Source organism: Somniosus microcephalus, chromosome 16, assembly GCF_052327205.1.
Source record: "Somniosus microcephalus isolate GS21.2 chromosome 16, FLI_Smic_1.0, whole genome shotgun sequence".
NCBI classification, from domain to species: Eukaryota; Metazoa; Chordata; class Chondrichthyes; order Squaliformes; family Somniosidae; genus Somniosus; species Somniosus microcephalus.
Genome location: NC_141002.1, coordinates 105,210,301 through 105,229,398, shown reverse-complemented (window position 1 = coordinate 105,229,398; position 19,098 = coordinate 105,210,301). Strand labels below are relative to the sequence as shown.

Genomic DNA, 19,098 nt, shown 5'->3' with positions numbered 1-19,098 from the left:
CAGGCGGGGAGACCTGTGGCCTTCTTCTCAAGGACCCTCCAGGGCCCTGAGATCCGACACTCTTCGGTCGAGAAGGAGGCCCAGGCGATCGTGGAGGCAGTAAGACGCTGGAGGCATTACCTGGCAGGCAAACGATTTACCCTCCTCACCGACCAGCGTTCGGTCGCTTTTATGTTTAATAACAAGCTGAGGGGCAAAATCAAGAACGACAAGATCTTGAGGTGGAGAATCGAGCTCTCCACCTATGATTATGAGATCTTGTACCGGCCGGGTAAACTGAACGAACCCCCAGATGCTCTATCACGAAGTACATGCGCCAACGCGCAAATTGATAGACTGCAGACCCTCCACAACGACCTCTGCCACCCCGGGGTCACCAGACTTTACCACTTCATTAAGGCCCGCAACCTGCCCTACTCCATCGAGGAGGTCAGGACCATGACCAGGAACTGCCAAACCTGTGCCGAATGCAAACCGCATTTCTTTAGGCCGGACAGAGCAAGCCTGATCAAGGCCACCCGCCCCTTCGAGCGCTTGAGCATCGATTTTAAGGGGCCCCTCCCGTCCTCTGACCGTAATGTGTACTTCCTCAACATCATTGATGAGTACTCCCGTTTCCCCTTTGCCTTCCCCTGCCCAGACATGACCAGTACCACGGTCATCAAATGCCTGAACGACCTCTTCGCCTTGTTCGGGTTCCCGAACTATATACATAGCGACCGGGGCTCATCCTTCATGAGCGAGGAACTTCGCCAGTTCCTACTAGCGAGAGGCATTGCTGCAAGCAGGACCACCAGCTACAACCCCCGAGGGAACGGCCAGGTGGAAAGAGAGAACGCGACTGTCTGGAAGGCCGTTCTCTTAGCCTTAAAGTCTAAGGGCCTGCCAACCTCTCGCTGGCAGGAAGTCCTCCCGGCAGCACTGCATTCCATCTGGTCACTGCTTTGCACGGCCATTAACACCACCCCCCATGAACGAATGTTTGTTTTCCCCAGGAAGTCGACTACGGGAACCTCGCTACCAACATGGCTGACTTCTCCGGGGCCCGTCTTGCTGCGAAAGCACGTGAGGGCCCATAAAACGGACCCCCTGGTCGAGAGGGTGGACCTCCTGCACGCCAACCCCCAGTACGCCTATGTGGCATACCCAGACGGGCGGGAGGACACAGTCTCCTTACGAGACCTTGCACCCTCGGGCACCCCTGAGACACCACCGTTACCCCCCACCCCCCCAAATCCAGCCCAGGTAGACGGCATGCCGGAACCCCACGAGCCTTCGCCGACCACGCAGACACCAGCATTAACATCGGATACTGCATCACCGCCGCCGCTGCTGCGCCGATCAGAAAGACTTACGAGGCCTCCGGACAGACTGACATACCCGAACTGGTAGTACACTTCACCCCGCCGGACTCAAATCTAAACAAGGGGTGAATGTGGTAAACCACTTTTATCATTCACTATCGTTACACTATGGTTATCACTGTATATATCGTTACACTATGGTTATCACTGTTTACACTGTTGTGTCACTACACAAGGTCTCCTCTTGTCACGCTGTTATACCTGGGCTGACCACAGCTGACTCCGCCCATGGCTCCACCTGCTTGCCCAGGTATAAAGGTGGTCGACTGGCTGGTATTCCTCCTTGTTGGACCCAATCGCCCACGAGGGTGGGCTCTGTTATTTAGCCAATAAAAACCTATAGTTACTATCTTAACTCGTCGCTTTTCATTGGATGAATTGATAGGTATATCACTTTTGTTGGTACTTTTTACTTCATAAGTCCAAAAAGTTTTAACAACCGTCACAGAAAATAATAAGGCATTCTGCAGCATAGTTCCCTCGAGGGAGAGTCACAGAGCATCGGATTATAACAAGACCACAGACTAAACTCTGTTTCTGTCAGGTGCTGGTGTTTGTTGAAACTTTGCCTGGTTCTATTTTTAAACAAATTGCTCTTCTGTATAAGATCTGTCAAATTTCTATAAATTTCCAAATTAGTCAGACAGCTGAAGAGGAAATGATGGGGTGTTCAGCACGGTACAGTGCACATACCCTGAACGTGGGTCAAGCCTTAAATTACTGGTACATAGAATGTACAGCACAGAAACAGGCCATTCGGCCCAAACCTGGGAACTGGGAGAGATATAAAGAACAGAAAAGGAAGACAGAAAAAAGATTTTAAGAGTTGCAAAAAAAATACGAAATGAAACTTGTGAGGGATATAAAGACTAACACAAAATGGTTTGTAATTCTATTAGAAGAAAAAGGGGAGTCAAGGGTAATGTGGGCTCTTTATAAACAAATATGGGTAATATTGCAAATGAAAATAAGGAAATGGCAGACTTGTTGAATAATGACTGTGTCAGTCTTCACAATATAGGACGAGGATAATGTACCTGATATTCCAGGTAAACTAATAATGAATCAAGGACTGGAACTCGCTAAAGTTAACATAAGCAAGAAAACGATATTAGACAAAATAATGACATTAAGGACTGATAAAAGTGAGGGAGTGGGACTAAGCACGACTCCTCTTTCAAAGAGCCGGCACAGGCACGATGGGCCGAATGGCCTCTTTCTGTGCTGTAAGTTTCTATGATTCTAAATCCCCCGGACCTGATGGTTTCCACCCCAGGGTTTTAAAGGAAGGAGGTGAGGAAATTGCAGGTGCTTTAGCCATAATCTTCCAAAGTTCTCTCGATTCAGGAATTGTCCCTTTCGATTGGAAAATTGCAAATGTAACTCCATTAGTTAAGAGAGGTGAGAGAGAGAAACCAGGAAATTACAGACCTGTTAGTCTAACATCTGTTGTGGGAAGTTATTGGAATCTATAATTAAGGACAGAGTGACTGAGCACTTAGAGAAACTTCAGCTGATTAGAGAGAGCCAACATGGATTTATAAGGGGTAGGTCATGTCTAACGAACCTAATTGTAATTTTTGAGGGAGTAACTAAAGTAGCAGACAGGAGAATGTCTACGGATACAGTTTATATGGACTTCCAGAAGGCATTCAATAAGGTTCCACATAAAAGACTGTTAGCTAAAATTAAAGCTCATGGAATTTATGGCAAATTATTGACCTGGTTAGGAGATTGGTTAGCCAGTAGAAGACAGAGAGTAGGGATAATGGGTAGGTACTCAAATTGGAAGGAATTGACTAGTGGTGTCCCACAAGGGTCTGTGCTGGGACCTCTACTAGTCACTATATTTATTAATGACTTAGGTAACACAATAGAGAGTCATATCGGCAAGTTTGCCGATGACACAAAGATTGGTCGCATAGTAAGTAGTGTTGACGGGAGCATAAAATTACAGAGACATCGATAGATTGAGTGAGTGGCTGAAACAGTGGCAGATGGATTTCAACACAGGTAAGAGTGAGGTCATCCATTTTAGACCAAAAAAGGAGAGATCCAAGTATTATTTAAAAGGTGAAAAGCTGGGAACAGTGGAGGTCCAAAGAGATTTAGGGGTCCATGTACACAGATCACTGAAATGTAGTAGTCAGATACAAAAAATAATCAAAAAGGCTAATGGAATGTTAGCGTTTATAACTAGAGGGCTAGAATATAACGGGGAGGAAGTTTTGTTACAGCTACACAAAGCCCTGGTCAGACCACATCTGGAGCACTGTGAGCAGTTCTGGGCACCGCACCTGAGAAAGAACATAAAAACATAAGAAATAGGAGCAAGAGTAGGCCATACGGCCCCTCGGGCCTGCTCCGCCATTCAATAGGATCATGGCTGATCCGAATCTAGACTCACGTCCACTTCCCTGCCCTCTCCCCGTAACCCCTAATTCCCTTATCTGCTAGGAAAATGTCTATCTCCATTTTAAATTTATTTAATGTTGCAGCTTCCACAGCTCTCTGGGGCAGCAAATTCCATAGATTTACTACCCTCTGAGTGAAGAAGTTTCTCCTCATCTCAGTTTTGAAAGGGCAGCCCCTTATTCTAAGATTATGCCCCCTAGTTCTAATCTCACCCATCAGTGGAAACATCCTCACCGCATCCACCCGATCAAGCCCCCTCACAATCTTATATGTTTCGATAAGATCGCCTCTCATTCTTCTGAACTCCAATGAGTAGAGTCCCAACCTACTCAACCTTTCCTCATACGTCAACCCCCTCATCTCTGGAATCAACCGAGTGAACCTTCTCTGAACCGCCTCGAGAGCAAGTATATCTTTTCTTAAATATGGAAACCAAAACTGCACGCAGTATTCCAGGTGTGGCCTCACCAATACCCTGTATAACTGCAGCAAGACTTCCCTGTTTTTATACTCCATCCCCCTTGCAATAAAAGCCAAGATTCTATTGGCCTTCCTGATCACCTGCTGCACCTGCATACTAACTTTTTGTGTTTCAAGCACCAGGACCCCCAGATCCCTTTGTACTGTAGCACTTTGCAGTTTCTCTCCATTTAGATAATAACTTGCTCTTCGATTTTTTGTGCCAAAGTGCACAACCTCACACTTTCCAACATTATATTGCATCTGCCAAATCTCTGCCCACTCACTTAGCCTGTCTATGTCCTTTTGCAGGTTTTTTATGTCCTCCTCACTCACTGCTTTCCCTCCCATCTTGTATCGTCGGCAAACTTGGATACGTTGCACTCGGTCCCTTCCTCCAAATCGTTAATATAGATTGGATATATTGGCCTTGGAAGGAGTGCAGCACAGATTCACCAGAGTGTTACCAGGGCTCCGAGGGTTAGATTATGAGGAGAGATTACACAAACTAGGCTTGTATTCCCTGGAATATAGAAGGTTAAGAGGTGATTTGATTGAGGTTTTTAGGATTTTGAAAGAAGTTGATAGGGTAGATGGAGAGAAACACACAGATAACATACACATACAGCCAATATACCAGACTACACATTCACTGGAATAATTAAGTTTTAATAGTCATTTTTACTCTTATTGATATACCTGCACCAGTGCTGATAACATTTCCAAGTCCCACGTACAAGGCTCCGAGTGTAACTAGTGTGTACTTACAATCCAAAGCAGACACTTTGATTCCCGAGTTGTACCAAAGTATCCTGTGAAACCCGCGACCAACAGCAAACCTCCTGCTGTCCACATGGCGTAGATACCTAGTGGGGAAGCAGAAATTGTAAAATTCAGGATCATTTTTTTCATTTTGTTTGAGCCTCCTCCCACCCTACTTCATCTAATTTCCCACATTACAACAGTGACTACACTTCAAAAAAGTACTTCATTGGCTGTAAAGCGCTTTGGGACGTCCGGTGGTTGTGAAAGGCGCTACAGAAATGCAAGTCTTTCTTTCCTTCTTAACGGCATCGTATAAAGAAGAAGGGAAGGGTGGAAGGGAGGAAGAAAGGGAAAGAAGAAGCGAATGAAGGAAGAAAAGAAGGAAAGAGGAAATAAAGAAAGTAAATAAGTAGGAAAGGAAGGGGAGAAGGAAGGAAATAAAGAAGGAAGTGAAGGAAGGAGGAAAAGAAAAAAGAAAGGAGAGAACAGAAGAAGGAAGGACGGAAGGAAGGAAGGAAGGAATGAAGGAAAGAAGGATGGAGGGGTGGAAGGAGGGAAGGAAAGAAGAAAGGAAAGAACAAAGGGAGGATAGCAGGGAGGGAGAGTAGGAAGTAAGGATGGAAGGAAGGAAGGAATTGAGGGGGAGGGAAGGAAGGAAGGAAGGTAGACAAGCTGATGGTCGTTAGTGGGATGAGTGCTCAGTATCTAATAGGCCCACTGCGACCAATAGCAGCACTGAACCAAGCTCGATGGGCATTCTGCCGAAAGAGTTGCTGCACCTGAGCTTCACCGGACAGGTGACCTCGATGCTAACAGGTTATTTTAATTTCTACCAGCACGAAACTGCCACATTGGTTTCTGATAACAAGGCCATAATGAGCAACATCCGATTTTTCACAAGAAATATTAATAATTTCACTCCCTTTTTTTTGGAACTGAGGTTTAATCCATCTCTGTCATCATTGCCATTAAACAACAGGGGAAAATATTTCCCCAGGATTGGCACGATCAGCAGAAAGTATTAACAGAATTTCTATTATTACAGCTGCTCTCCAAGGCAAGCCTACAGCTTAGCGGAAAATCATTCCGATGTCCTTGGGGTTTATGTGGGGCGGTGGGGGGGGTGGGGGTAGGCGAGAGGGGCAGGCGCGGGAGAGCTTATAGGAACAGGAGGAGGCCATTCAGCCCCTCGAGCCTATTCCGCCATTCTATTTGATCCCGACTGATCTGTGTCACAGCTTCATTGACCCATCTGTGCTCCGTCTCCCTCGATACCCTTACCCAACAAACATCTACCCACCTCAGGCTTGAAACTTACAATTGACCCCCAGCCTCCACGGCTTATTTAGGGGGAGAATTCTAGATTTCCACTACCCTTTTTGTAAAAATGTGCTTCCTGATTTCACTCCTAAATGACCTGCCTCTAAATTTAAGATTGTTCTGAACTCCCTCATCACAGGAAATAGTTCCTCTCTCTATCCCAGAAAATCCTTTCATCATTTTAAACACCTCGATTAGATCACCACTCAACCTTCTAAACTCACGGGTTTACAAGCCAGGTTTGTGCAAACTGTCCTCATAATTTAACACTTTTAGCCCCGATATCATTCTGGTGTATCTACGCAGCACCCCCTCCAAGGCCAGCGTGAAGATTGAGCTGTGAATTTCAATCACAACGAGAGCTAATCTTATGAAGGAAGGGCAGGGTTGGATGTATCAGCTCAGCAAATCCTTGTAATTGTTTAAAAGCAATCAGTGGCCGATTTGGACAGGAAGAGGTGGATGTGGCCCCATCTTGTTGACTTGCTTGTCTCCTGCTAGGGAAGTCCCAACCTGACCTGCTCCATAAATCTACTCCCGCAAATCTGAACTGCATCATTTTCTGTACATTTCACGTGCGTAACTGACACTTTTACATCTACAGCATTTGCAGAAGGAAGGGTGAATATCACCCTTGAATATAGACGCGCAGGGGGTCCTTTGTGTTGTACCCCAGGGACAGGTCCTAACATAAGTCTCCCACATGAGATTCTCGAGCCTGTTCCACCATTCAATGAGATCAGGGCTGATCTGTATCTTCACTCCATTTACCAGCCTTGGTTCCGTAACCCTTAATACCCTTACCTAACAAAAATCGATCAATCTCAGTTTTGAAATTTTCAATTGACCCCCAGCCGCAACAGCTTTTGGGGGAGAGAGTTCCAGATTTCCACCACCCTTTGTGTGAGGAAGTGCTTCCTGACATCACCCCTGAACGGCCTGGCTCTAATTTTAAGGTTCTGCCCCCTTCTTCTGGACTCCCCCCACCAGAGGAAATAGTTTCTCTCTATCGAACCGATCAACTCCTTTAATCATCTTAAACACCTCAATTAGATCACCCCTTAATCTTCTAAACTCGAGGGAACACAAGCCCAGTCTGTGCAACCTGTCCTCGTAATTTAACCCTTTTAGCCCTGGGAGGGAGGAGGAGGGGAGGGGGTGGGGGAGGTGGAGGGGGCAGTGATCGGGGGAAGGAAGGGGAGGGGGTGGGGGAGGGGGAGGGTTGGGGAGGGGGAGGGGGCAGTGATCGAGGGAAGGGAGGGAGGGAGGGGAGGGGGTGAGGGAGGGGGACGGGGTGCGGGAGGGGGAAGGGGAGGGTTGGTGAGGGGGAGGGGGAGGGGGAGGGGGCAGTGATCGAGGGAAGGGAGGGGGTGAGGGAGGGGGTGAGGGAGGGGGTGAGGGAGGGGAGGGGAAGGGTTGGGGAGGGGGAGGGGGCATTGATTGAGGGAGGGGAGGGGTGAGGGAGGGAGGGGGTGGGGAAGGGGAGGGGGTGAGGGAGGGAGGGGAGGGAGTGGGGAAGGGGAGGGGAGGGGGAGGTAGTCGGGAGCGGTGCGAGCGGTGTCCAGCAGCACTGCTGCCCGTCCCGACCCCACACACAGGTCAGTATTTTATATTATATCATTCTATTGGGTTAAATTCCAAGTGGAGAAAAGGTCCTGCCTGACAGCAAGGGTGGGAAATTCATTTTCCCCCTTGCATATTCCTTCCAATGTGCAGCTCCTTCCCCTCCCCACCTCCCCCTCCTCCACACACACATGCCAACTCAAGTGGTCTGTAGCGGTTTCTTTAAGGTCCGCCTGGTTAGGCCACATGTAGACCTGGTTTTCAGGTGCGGGCCTGGAAGCATCTTTTGATGCGGATACCAATATGGCGGGTGGCGCACTTCGGCTCAGAATCTGCGCCTCCACCATATTGGATGCTTCTGCACCAGTTTCACACCAGTTTAAAATGGGCGGCGTGTCAATGAATTTCTAGGCGTCAGAGTGTTTTGTACGCCTCCCCACCCCAGGCACATAGGAACAGGAGGAGGCCATTCAGCCCCTCGAGCCTGCTCCGCCATTCAATGAGATCATGGCTGATCTGCGACCTAACTCCATTTACCCGCCTTTGCCCCGTTTCTCTTAATACCTTTGGTTAACAAATAGCTATCAATCTCAGATTTAAAATTAACAATTGATCTAGCATCAACTGCCATTTGCGGATGAGGGTTCCAAACTTCTACCACCCTTTGTGTCGAAGTGTTTCCTAATTTCACTGCTGAAAGGTCTGGCTCTAATTTTTAGATGATGCCCCCTAGTCCTAGAATCCCCAACCAGCGGAAATAGTTTCTCTCTCTCTACCCTATCTGTTCCCCTTAATATCCTGAAAACTTCGATCAGATCACCCCTTAACCTTCTAAATTCCAGGGAATACAACCCTAACTTGTGTAATCTCTCCTCGTAACTTAACCCTTGAAGTCCGGGTAAACTAAACTGTGACGCTCATTAAACTCAGAAAGGATGCAGACTAGACCTGAATAGAGTGAAACAGGTGTATTTTATGAATCATAATTTACCATCTGCTTGATCGTCTTTATTCAGATGGCTGAGTGTTAACTGGGGCAGATAACCATGTTATACCACGCACTTTACCCCATTTCCCTACATAATAAAGTCCACATCATGAGTCAGCCATGAAGGGTTTTGATAGAGTGAATAATGAGAAACTGTTTCCAGCGGCAGGAGGGTTGGTAACCAGAGGACACAGATTTAAAATAATTGGCAAAAGAACCAGAGGGGAGATGAGGAGAATCATTTTACGCAGCGAGTTGTTGTGATCTGGAATACGCTGCCTGAAAGGGTGGTGGAAGCAGATTTAATAGTAACTTTCAAAAGGGAATTAGATAAATACTAGAAGGGGAAACAATTTACAGGGCTATGGGGAAAGAGCAGAAGGACTGGGACTAATTGGAGAGCTCCTTGAAAGAGGTACCGGCACGGCGGGTGTAATGATCAGTAACCTGTCATTCTGGAATGGTACACTAGGTGGTGCTGTATGTATACAAGAGTGGGCTACCCACGATGCACTAGGCTACCCACAAGGCAGCAGTCAAGATGGAGGCCTCTACAGATACTGTACCTAGTCCACATGTGAAGTAAAAAAGCCTGATAGACTTAATCTTTGAGTACAAAGAAAACTACATTGAAAATGTATTGACTGTTGAAGATGTTTATGTTGTTATTGATTGATATTGATTGATACTGATTTTGTTTAACCTCAAAGAAAGGGGGATGTAATGATCAGTAACCTGTCATTCTGGAATGGTACACTAGGTGGTGCTGTATGTATATAAGAGTGGGCTACCCACGATGCACTAGGCTACCCACAAGGCAGCAGTCAAGATGGAGGCCTCTACAGATACTGTACCTAGTCCACATGTGCTCAATAAAGTGTCTAGCAAAAGCTAGTTGTTCTTAATAAAAACGACTAGTTATTAATGAACATAACAGCGGGTAGAATCTGAGCTGTATCATTCTATTGGGTTAAATTCCAAGTAGAGAAAAGGTCCTGCCTGACAGCGAGGGATGGGAAATTCATTTTCCCCCTTGCACATTCCTTCCCCTCCCCACCTCCCCCTCCTCCACACACGCATGCCAACTCAAGTGGTCTGTTGTCATTCTGCGGGTCCAGGTATGGACAATAAATGACACCTGGTGACAGAGTCTACCTGTCTGGAGAAAGGTGTACAACAACAACAACTTGTATTTATATAGCGCCTTTAACGAAGTAAAACGTCCCAAGGCCGCTTCGCAGGAGCGATTATCAAATGAAATTTGACACCAAGTCCCATAAAGAGATATTGGGACAGGTGACCAAAAGCTTGGTCAAAGAGGTCGGTTTTACGAAGCGTCTTAAAGGAGGAGAGAGAGGCGGAGAGGTTTAGGGAGGGAATCCCAGAGCTTAGGACCTCGGCAGCTGAAGGCACGGCCGCCAATGGTGGAGCGATGGAAATCAGGGATGCGCAAGAGGCCGGAATTGGAGGAGCTCAGATATCTCGGGGGGGGGGGGGTGCTGGAGGAGATTACAGAGACAGGGAGGGGGCGAGGCCATGGAGGGATTTGAAAACAAGGATGAGAATTTTAAAATTGAGGCGTTGCTTAACCGGCTGCTAATGGAAGTCGGCAAGCACAGGGGAGATGGGCGAACGGGACTTGGTGCGAGTTAGGACACGGTCAGCCGAGTTTTGGATTATAGCAGAGAGGGGTCCTAGAGAGGTGGTATTGAGCCTACGCCTTGTGCTCCCAGAGCGCAGGGAGAAGAAGTAAAGTTTGGGAGGAACAAAAGCTTTAAGCAGCCAGAGTTCAGGCTTTAATTGCCGCTCACAATATAGAAAGTCTCTTCGATAACTCACCAAAATTGAAACTGGTCGCATGTTCAGCAACTTCAAAAAGGTTCCTTGTCCTCTGATCAAAACGAAACCAAAATGCCAGCAGCAATATGATGAGTCCCAGCAACTGGAAAGCAACAAATAAAGGGATGATTCATGAGGCCACAACATTGTCAACATTGAACGTTTTATGGGCAGCAGTGGCAGATATTAATACAATTAGTAAAGGTGATGGGTCAAGCTATTCTGACAGATGAATTATCCTCGGATTCATCATCATTGGGTCAATATTGTGGAATTTCCTGTCTAACACCATTCATGGGAGCACAAGGTGTAGGCTTAATACCACCTACTCAGGGAAGGAGGGATGGAAGAGAGAAAGAGAGAGAGAGAGAGAGAAAGAGAGAGGAGAAAGAGAGAGAGAGAGAGAGAGAGAAAGAAAGAACTATCTATCTTGTATTTCTACAGCACCTTTCATGATCCCAGGACATCCCAAAGCACTTTACAGCCAATGAAGTACTTTTTGAAGTGTAGTCACTGTTGTAATGTAGGAAACGCGGCAGCCAATTTGCGCACAGCAAGCTCCCACAAGCAGCAATGTGGCAATGACCAGATCATCTGTTTTTTAACGATGTTGATTGAGGGATAAGTATTGGCCCAGGACACTGGGGAGAACTCCCCATCTCTTCTTCAAAATAGTATCATAGGACCGTGGTTTAAGGTCTCATCCAAAAGACGGCACCACTGACAGTGCAGCCCTCCCTCGGCACTGCGCTGGAGGGTCAGCCTAGATTACATGCTCCAGTCTCTGGAGTGGACCTTGAACCCACGACCTTCTGACTCAGAGGCGAGAGTGCTGCCCACTGAGCCCCAGCCGACAGCCAATAAATTATAACCTTGTCGGCGATGCCCACAACCCAAGAACAAAAAATGCTTCATTCCTGCAGTCAGCCAAGTTGCCTATTGCTGTGCTCAGGTCAGACTTTACTAATCAATCTCCTGATTGGCTGAAAACATTGACTATGAAGCTAGTTTTCAGCCAATCAGAGGTGCACATTAAGCACTGTGACTGGTAGGTTGGCCAAAGCAGTGTGAAACGGATACGTGCAGAACCAAGTAAACGAGAAAGTACAGAGCAAAATTGATCATCAAGAAAACACAAAGCGACAACAAAGAAAAGGAAGGAAAAAGACACTAAGAAAATTAATTTTATAGCTCTTTGGCCATGAATTTCCACATCAGTTCTTCTGATTGTCTGCCAGAAGTTCGGAGGACGAGCTATGGACAAGTCAGAAAAACGGTGAGACCTCATATACGCTGTTCATTCAGTGTTTCCGCAATTCTTGCCTGAAGTTACAGAAGACATAAGAACATAAGAATTAGGAGCAGGAGTAGACCATTCGGCCCCTCGAACCTGCTCCGCCATTCAATAAGATTATGGCTGATCTTCAACCTCAACTCCACTTTCCTGCATTATCCCCATATCCCTTGATTCCCTGAATATCCAAAAATCTATTGATCTCAGCCTTAAATATACTCAACGACTGAGCCTCCACAGCCCTCTGGGGTAGAGAATTCCAAAGATTCACCAACCTCTGAGTGAAGAAATTTCTCCTCATCTCAGTCCTAAATGGCCGACCCCTTATTCTGAGACTGTGACCCCTGGTTCTAGACTCCCCAGCCAGGGGAAACATCCTCCCTGCATCTACCCTGTCAAACCCCTTAAGAATTTGTATGTTTCAATGAGATCACCTCTCATTCTTCTAAACTCTAGAGATTATAGGCCTAGTCTACTCAATCTCTCCTCATAGGACAATCCCCCCATCCCAGGAACCAGTCTGGTGAACCTTCGTTGCACTCCCTCTATGGCAAGTATATCCTTCCTTAGGTAAGGAGACCAAAACTGTACACAATACTCCAGGTGTGGTCTCACCAGGGCCCTATAAGAACATAAGAACATAAGAAGTAGGAGCAGGAGTAGGCCATACAGCCCATCGGGCCTGCTCCGCCATTCAATAGGATCATGACTGATCCGAATCTAGACTCACGTCCACTTCCCTGCCCTCTCCCCGTAACCCCTAATTCCCGTATCTGCTAGGAAACTGTCTATCTCCGTTTTAAATTTATTTAATGTTGCAGCTTCCACAGCTCTCTGGGATATAATTACAGTAAGACGTCTTTACTCTTATACTCAAATCCTCTTGTAATAAAGGCCAACATACCATTTGCTTTCCTAATTACTTGCTGTACCCGCATGTTAACTGTCAGTGATTCGTGTACAAGGACACCGAGGTCCCTCTGAAACCAACATTTCCCAATCTCTCACCATTTAAAAAATACTTTGCTTTTCTATTTTTCCTACCGAAGTGAATAACTTCACATTTCTCCACATTATATTCCATTTGCCATGTTCTTGCCCACTCAGCCTGTCTATATCCCTTTGCAGGCTCCTTGCATCCTCCTCACAACTTACATTCCCACCCAGCTTTGTATCATCAGCAAACTTGGATATATTACATTTGGTCCCTTCATCCAAACCATTGATGTAGATTGTGAATAGCTGAGGCCCAAGCACTGATCCTTGCGGTATCCCACTAGTTACAGCCTGCCAACCCGAAAATGACCTGTTTATTCCTACTCTCTGTTTTCTGTCCGTTAACCAATCCTCAGTCCGTGCTAGTATATTACCCCCAATCCCATGAGCCCTAATTTTGTTTAATAACCTCTTGTGTGGAACCTTATCGAATGGCTTCTGAAAATCCAAATACACTACATCTACTGGTTCCCCCTTATCCATCCTGCGAGTTACAACCTCAAAAAACTCTGAAAGATTTGTCAAACATGGTTTCCCTTTCATAAATTCGTATTGACTCTGCCCAATCCTATTATTATTTTCTAAGTTGGGCCGTATTTTGCGACCCCCACGGGTGCGTATGAGGTGTGTACGTGCACGTAGGGGCCGCACAAGTTCCAATTTTAGCCGCGCAAAGCGCATGCACTAAAACTCGGCAGTTGCGATCTGTCCAGAGTTCTCTGGACAGATCCTCCGCATCCCCGGGAGACGGGACATTGCGGGCGGAGAGTTGTGCTATTTGCCCAACTTCCACCCGCTGAATGCCTGTCACATTCTTAGCCTGGTAAAAACCAGCATAAGAGTTTTAAAAAATAGAAAAATAAAATTTTATCACACATTTATAAATTTAAAATACTCTTCAAAAAGATACGTTTATTTTTAGCCCGGTAAAAACATTTCACTTTTTTTTCCAAAAAATTAAATTTTTGCTTAAAATATTTAATTAAATGGCATTTTAATTCATTTTAAATATGTAATTTAAAAAAAATCTATTTTCATGTGTTGGTGTATTTTTTAAGTGATCCCCATTCATACTTATCACAGTTCCGTACGTACAGAACTGTCAAAAGTATGAATGGGGATTCCCTTCTTCCATTGGTTGGGCCGGCCCAGGTGATCCCAGAGCGCCTATGAACCGCCTGCGTCCCTGGGATCCGTGGGGCTCTGCCCACGCGGACCCGGAGAGGCCCAGGATCACGAGTCTACGTACCTCCCGGGCCACCAGGTACTTTCGTAGACATTCTGCAGGTCGGAGGTGTCCGCCCACAGGAAGCCTCCGATCGCAAATGTTGGCCTGATATGATTTTCTAAGTGTCCTGTTACCACGTCCCTAACTAGCATTTTCCCTACTACTGATGTCAGGCTAACTGGTCTGTAGTTCGCTGTTTTCTCTCTCCCTCCTTTCTTAATTAGTGGGGTTACATTTACTTCCTTCCAATCCGTGGGGACCGTTCTAGGATCTATGGAATTCTGGAAGATCACAGCCAATAGATCCACTATCTCTGCAGCCACCTCTTAGAACCCTTGGATGTAGGCCATCAGGTCCAGAGGATTTGTCGGCTTTTACGATCAGGATGACCAGGAGAACTTTAGATTTTCACCCTCCCCTTCCCCCCGCCCCCAATTCATTTTTATGCAGCATTTAGACACACAGGGCAGGATTTTCATTGGGCCGTGGAGGCGGGATTGGCGGCGTGTGGGGGGTTAAAATCCCGAAATCGGGGGTCCCGACCCCATCCCGCCCCCAACTCGCCTCCATGTCAGTTTCAAAGGAGGCGGATACCCGACCTGTGCTGGGAGCCGCCTCCCCGAGGCGGGAAGGGGATTAGTGCCAATTAATTGCCTGTTAACAGGTAGTTAACAGGCAGTTTTTAGCCTAATCCCTATATTTATTGTTGAAATGTGGGATTCCCGATGGCTCCAAACCACGCCAAGTTAGCGAGACGGGCCGTCGGGATGAAGGGTATGGAGGGGTCGAGATGTCCGGTGTTCAGGTGAGTGATGGGTGCATGAGTGCAGAGGTAAGTGTGTTTGGTGTGTGTAAAGTGTTTAAAGAAGTTCTACTAACCTTTACTTACCTTTACAGCCTTCCTTCCTTCAGGTCTTGGGAGTCTCTCATCTCACCGGCACAGAAAGCAGAATGGCCGCCAGCTGTCAAAATCTGCAGCCTCTGCTTTCTGTTCTGGAGAGATCTCTAAATCATCCTGAGAGGAAGGAATTAACCTGGAGTACAGATTGTCAGTGTTTGACAGCTTCAAACAGCTGTGAAACGCTGATATTTCATCTGTCAAAAGGTCTTGACAGATGAAATGTCAATCTGTGACGTCACCTGTTGCCGGATGGCCCTTAATTGGCCTGCTGAACCCGCTGGGCGGGCTCAACAAGGTCAATCAAGTCAAAATCACGTGGGTTGGCTAGAACTCGATGGAGGCGGGACTACAACCCCGAAAGTTGTAGTCCCGCCTCCTACCCGCCTCCGCAATGAAAATCCAGCCCATAGTGTTACAATAATAACACAATAATAAAACGACTGCTAACATCTTGGTCGTATTAATATTTTCTAAAAGGGAGAGCTGCTAGGAATTGGAGGAGCAGAGAGATTTAGAAATCCAAGTGTAGAAATCACCAAAAGCTGGTGGACAGGTACAAAAAATAATGAAAAAGGCTAATGGAATGTTGGTCTTTACCTCGGGGGCTGGGATACAAAAGTGAGGGAGTTACAGTTACAGTTGTACGGAGCTCTGGTCAGACCCTGCCTGGAGTGACCGCGTTCAGTTCTGGGCCCCGCCCCTCAGGAAGGATATGTTGGCCTCGGAGGGGGAGCAGCGCAGATTCAACGGAATGGTACCGGGGCTAAAAGGGTTAAATTCCGAGGACAGGTTGCGCAGACTGGGCTTGTGTTCCCTCGAGTTTAGAAGATTAAGAGGTGATTTAATCGAGGTGTTTAGGAGGATTAAAGGGTTCGATAGGGTAGAGAGAGAAACTATTTCCTCTGGTGGGGGGAGTCCAGAACAAGGGGGCAGAACCTTGAAATTAGAGCCAGGCCGTTCAGGGGTGATGTCAGGAAGCACTTCTTCACACAAAGGGTGTAAAAAAAATTCTCCTCATATCCCCCCTCTGGTTCTTTTGCCAATCACCTTAAACCGAGGCCCCGTCTGCCCTCTCAGGTGGAAGTAAAAGATCCCACGGCACTGTCTTGAAGAAGAGCAGGGGAGTGCTCCTCGGTGTCCTGGGCCAATATTTATCCCTCAATCAACATCATTAATAATGCAGATGATCTGGTCGTTATCACATTGCTGTTTGTGGGATCGTGCTGTGTGCAAATTCGCTGCCACGTTTTCTACATTACAACAGTGACCACACTTCAAAAAGGTACTTCATTGGCTGTCAATAGCGCTTTGGGGCATTGTGAAAGGCGCTACAGAAATGCAGGACTTTCTTTTTATCTGTATTTTGATTCAGAAACACATCCAGAGAACCTCTGAAGATTAGACTAGCACCCTCTCCCCCTCCCTCTTCCTGTGTTGCATCATATTTTGTATTAGAATCATAGAAATTTACTGCACAGAAGGAGGCCATTCGGCCCATCGCTTCTGTGCCAGCTGAAGAAGCGCTATCCAGCCTAATCCCACTCTCCAGCTCTTGGTCCGTAGCCCTGTAGGTTACGGCACTTCAAGTGTATATTCAAGTACTTTTTAAATGTAATGAGGGTTTCTGCCTCGATCACCCTTTCAGGCACTGAGTTCCAGACCCCCACCACCCTCGGGGTGAAAAAAGTTCTCCTCAACTCCCCTCTAATCCTTCTCCCAATTACTTTAAATCTGTGCCCCCTGGTTATTGACCTCTCTGCTAAGGGAAATAGGTCCTTCCTATCCACTCTATCCAGGCCCCTCATAATTTTATACACCTCAATTAGGTCTCCCCTCAGCCTCCTCTGTTCCAAAGAAAACAACCCCAGCCTATCTAATCTCTCCTCATAGCTAAAATTCGCCAGCCCAGGCAACATCCTGGTAAATCTCCCCTGCACCCTCTCCAGTGCAATCGCCTTGTTTTTATCCCCATTTTAAGACACAATAAAAATGCTTTTAAGAAACACACTTTTCGCATGATCCTTTTAGATTATTTCAAAATCATAGGATCAAGAATCATAGAATGGTTACAGCACAGTAGGAGGCCATTTGGCCCATCAAGCCCGTGCCGGCTCTCTGCAAGAGCTATTCACCCACGCCCCCGCCCTCTCGCTGCAGCCCTACAAATTATTCTGCAACCTCTCGAAGGCTGTCACATCCTTCCTAAAGTGTAGTGCGCAGAATTGGACGCAGTACTCCAGCTGAAATGAAGCATTAGCAAATTGATAGAAGAAATAGATATCGGCACATTATTAACCGAACAATGAACAAAACCGAAAATAAACCCCAACAGATTCGAATACAGCCCAGGGTCGACAATGACCTTATTGTGGCCAATATTCAGATCAGAAATTGTTAAAATAGTTAAAAAAAACAATTTAACAGACACGCACACAAAACAATAAAAAAACAGACAGAAAATCCAACTTACTGTGAATAGCAGATTGAGGATGATCAGACAGCATTTGATGCATTGTGCCTGAACTGCCACCATTCTGACAGAATCTTTTAGCAAAACCTTTCACCCTGCACTGTTTTGATGCAGAACATAACCAGCCCAAAGTGAGTGGCATCCTGGTATTTAAATAAAATCAGCAGAGCGGGCGGCTTCCTGTCGACCCTGTGACTCGCTGCAAGTGGCGACACTTCCTCAGTGAAATCAAACTCAGGAGCCCTAAATATTACAGAGATTCCACAGTGGGAGTCAGCCAACAAAGCGGAAAGCTAACAGCGTAAAGGGTCCACCAAATTAGATCCTAGTTGGTAGATTTATTAAGATATTTTTACTTTTGAATGTTTTCATACTTTTGGGCAGCTGAGTTAGAAGTGAGCAAATGTACAAGAGTGGGAAATAAAAGCTAATAAAAGTTAACAGCTGTTCCAACGTAATCCCATATTGGATGGGAATCATCCAGAATGACTCTCGACCCGGACTTGGATTGGAGTTCCCAACCCAGCAGGATTGGCCTGGAGTCTCCAGGAACTGAACATTAACCTCAGCTGCGATGACATGGCGGGGGGGGGGGTGGCGCGGGGGGGAATATAGGGGCATTAAGCAGAAAAATTGTTGCCTAGAAATTAGACGGCGCCACGATCGTATTCCAGGCGCAAAAACGGGAACCTAAGGATCCAACATGGCGCACTCATTACGCACTGTATGCAAATTAGGGGTCCTAACACCTGGTTTGAGGCCCCCTTTGCAAAATTGGCCTTCCCTGAACACAGCCTGTGCCGGAGCCATCTGCGTTCAGGAAAACCAGGTTCACATGTGGCCTAACCAGCGATCCTTAAAGGGACCATGAGAGCCCGTCACCGCCTCCCACTCGGCCCGCTCCTGATCGCCTCCACTCCCTCCCAATCACTCCCCCCTCTATCCCAAGCACGCCCTCCCTCTGATCACTTCCCTTTCGTCTCCCAGGACCTATTCCAGAGCATTGGAATAGTCGAGACTGGAGGGTTTCAGCAGCATTTGGGGGGAGGGGGGTGATGGGACAGAGGTGGATGTAGGCGGTCCTGGTGACGGAGGGGATATGGGGACAGACGGTCAGCTCAGGGTCAAGTAAGACACCGAGGTTGTGAACAGTCTGATTTAGCCTGAGACAGTGGCCGGAGAAGGGGATGGAATCGGTGGTGAGTGAATGGAGTTTGCAGGGACGGTCAAGTTGTCAGCCTTGGCTCATTGGGCAGCTCTCACCTCCAAGTCAGGGTTCGAGTCCGGCTCCAGAGATTGAGCCCATAATCCAGGCTGACACTCCAGTGCAGTACTGAGGGAGCGCCACACTGTCAGAGGGGCAGTACTGAGGGAGCACTGCAATGTCATAGGGGCAGTATTGAGGGAGCGCCGCACTGTCGGAGGGGCAGTACTGAGGGAGCGCCACACTGTCGGACGGGCAGTACTGAGGGAGCGCCGCACTGTCAGAGGGGCAG

At 47.0% G+C, this 19,098-nt stretch overlaps 1 protein-coding gene across 1 annotated transcript in view; it reads right to left on the bottom strand.

Annotated features, from left to right (window-relative positions):
- LOC147106466 (CD9 antigen-like) overlaps positions 1 to 17,757 on the bottom strand; it is a 49,893-nt gene extending 32,136 nt beyond the window's left edge. The window contains exons 1-3 of the mRNA XM_086009667.1: positions 17,603 to 17,757; positions 10,714 to 10,816; positions 5,007 to 5,104 (exon numbers count right to left, since the gene is read on the bottom strand). Coding sequence (XP_085865793.1) covers positions 5,007 to 5,104; positions 10,714 to 10,816; positions 17,603 to 17,665 — 264 coding nt within the window. The 5' untranslated portion in view covers positions 17,666 to 17,757. The remainder of the gene's footprint in view (positions 1 to 5,006; positions 5,105 to 10,713; positions 10,817 to 17,602) is intronic.
- Positions 17,758 to 19,098: the final 1,341 nt, after the last annotated feature.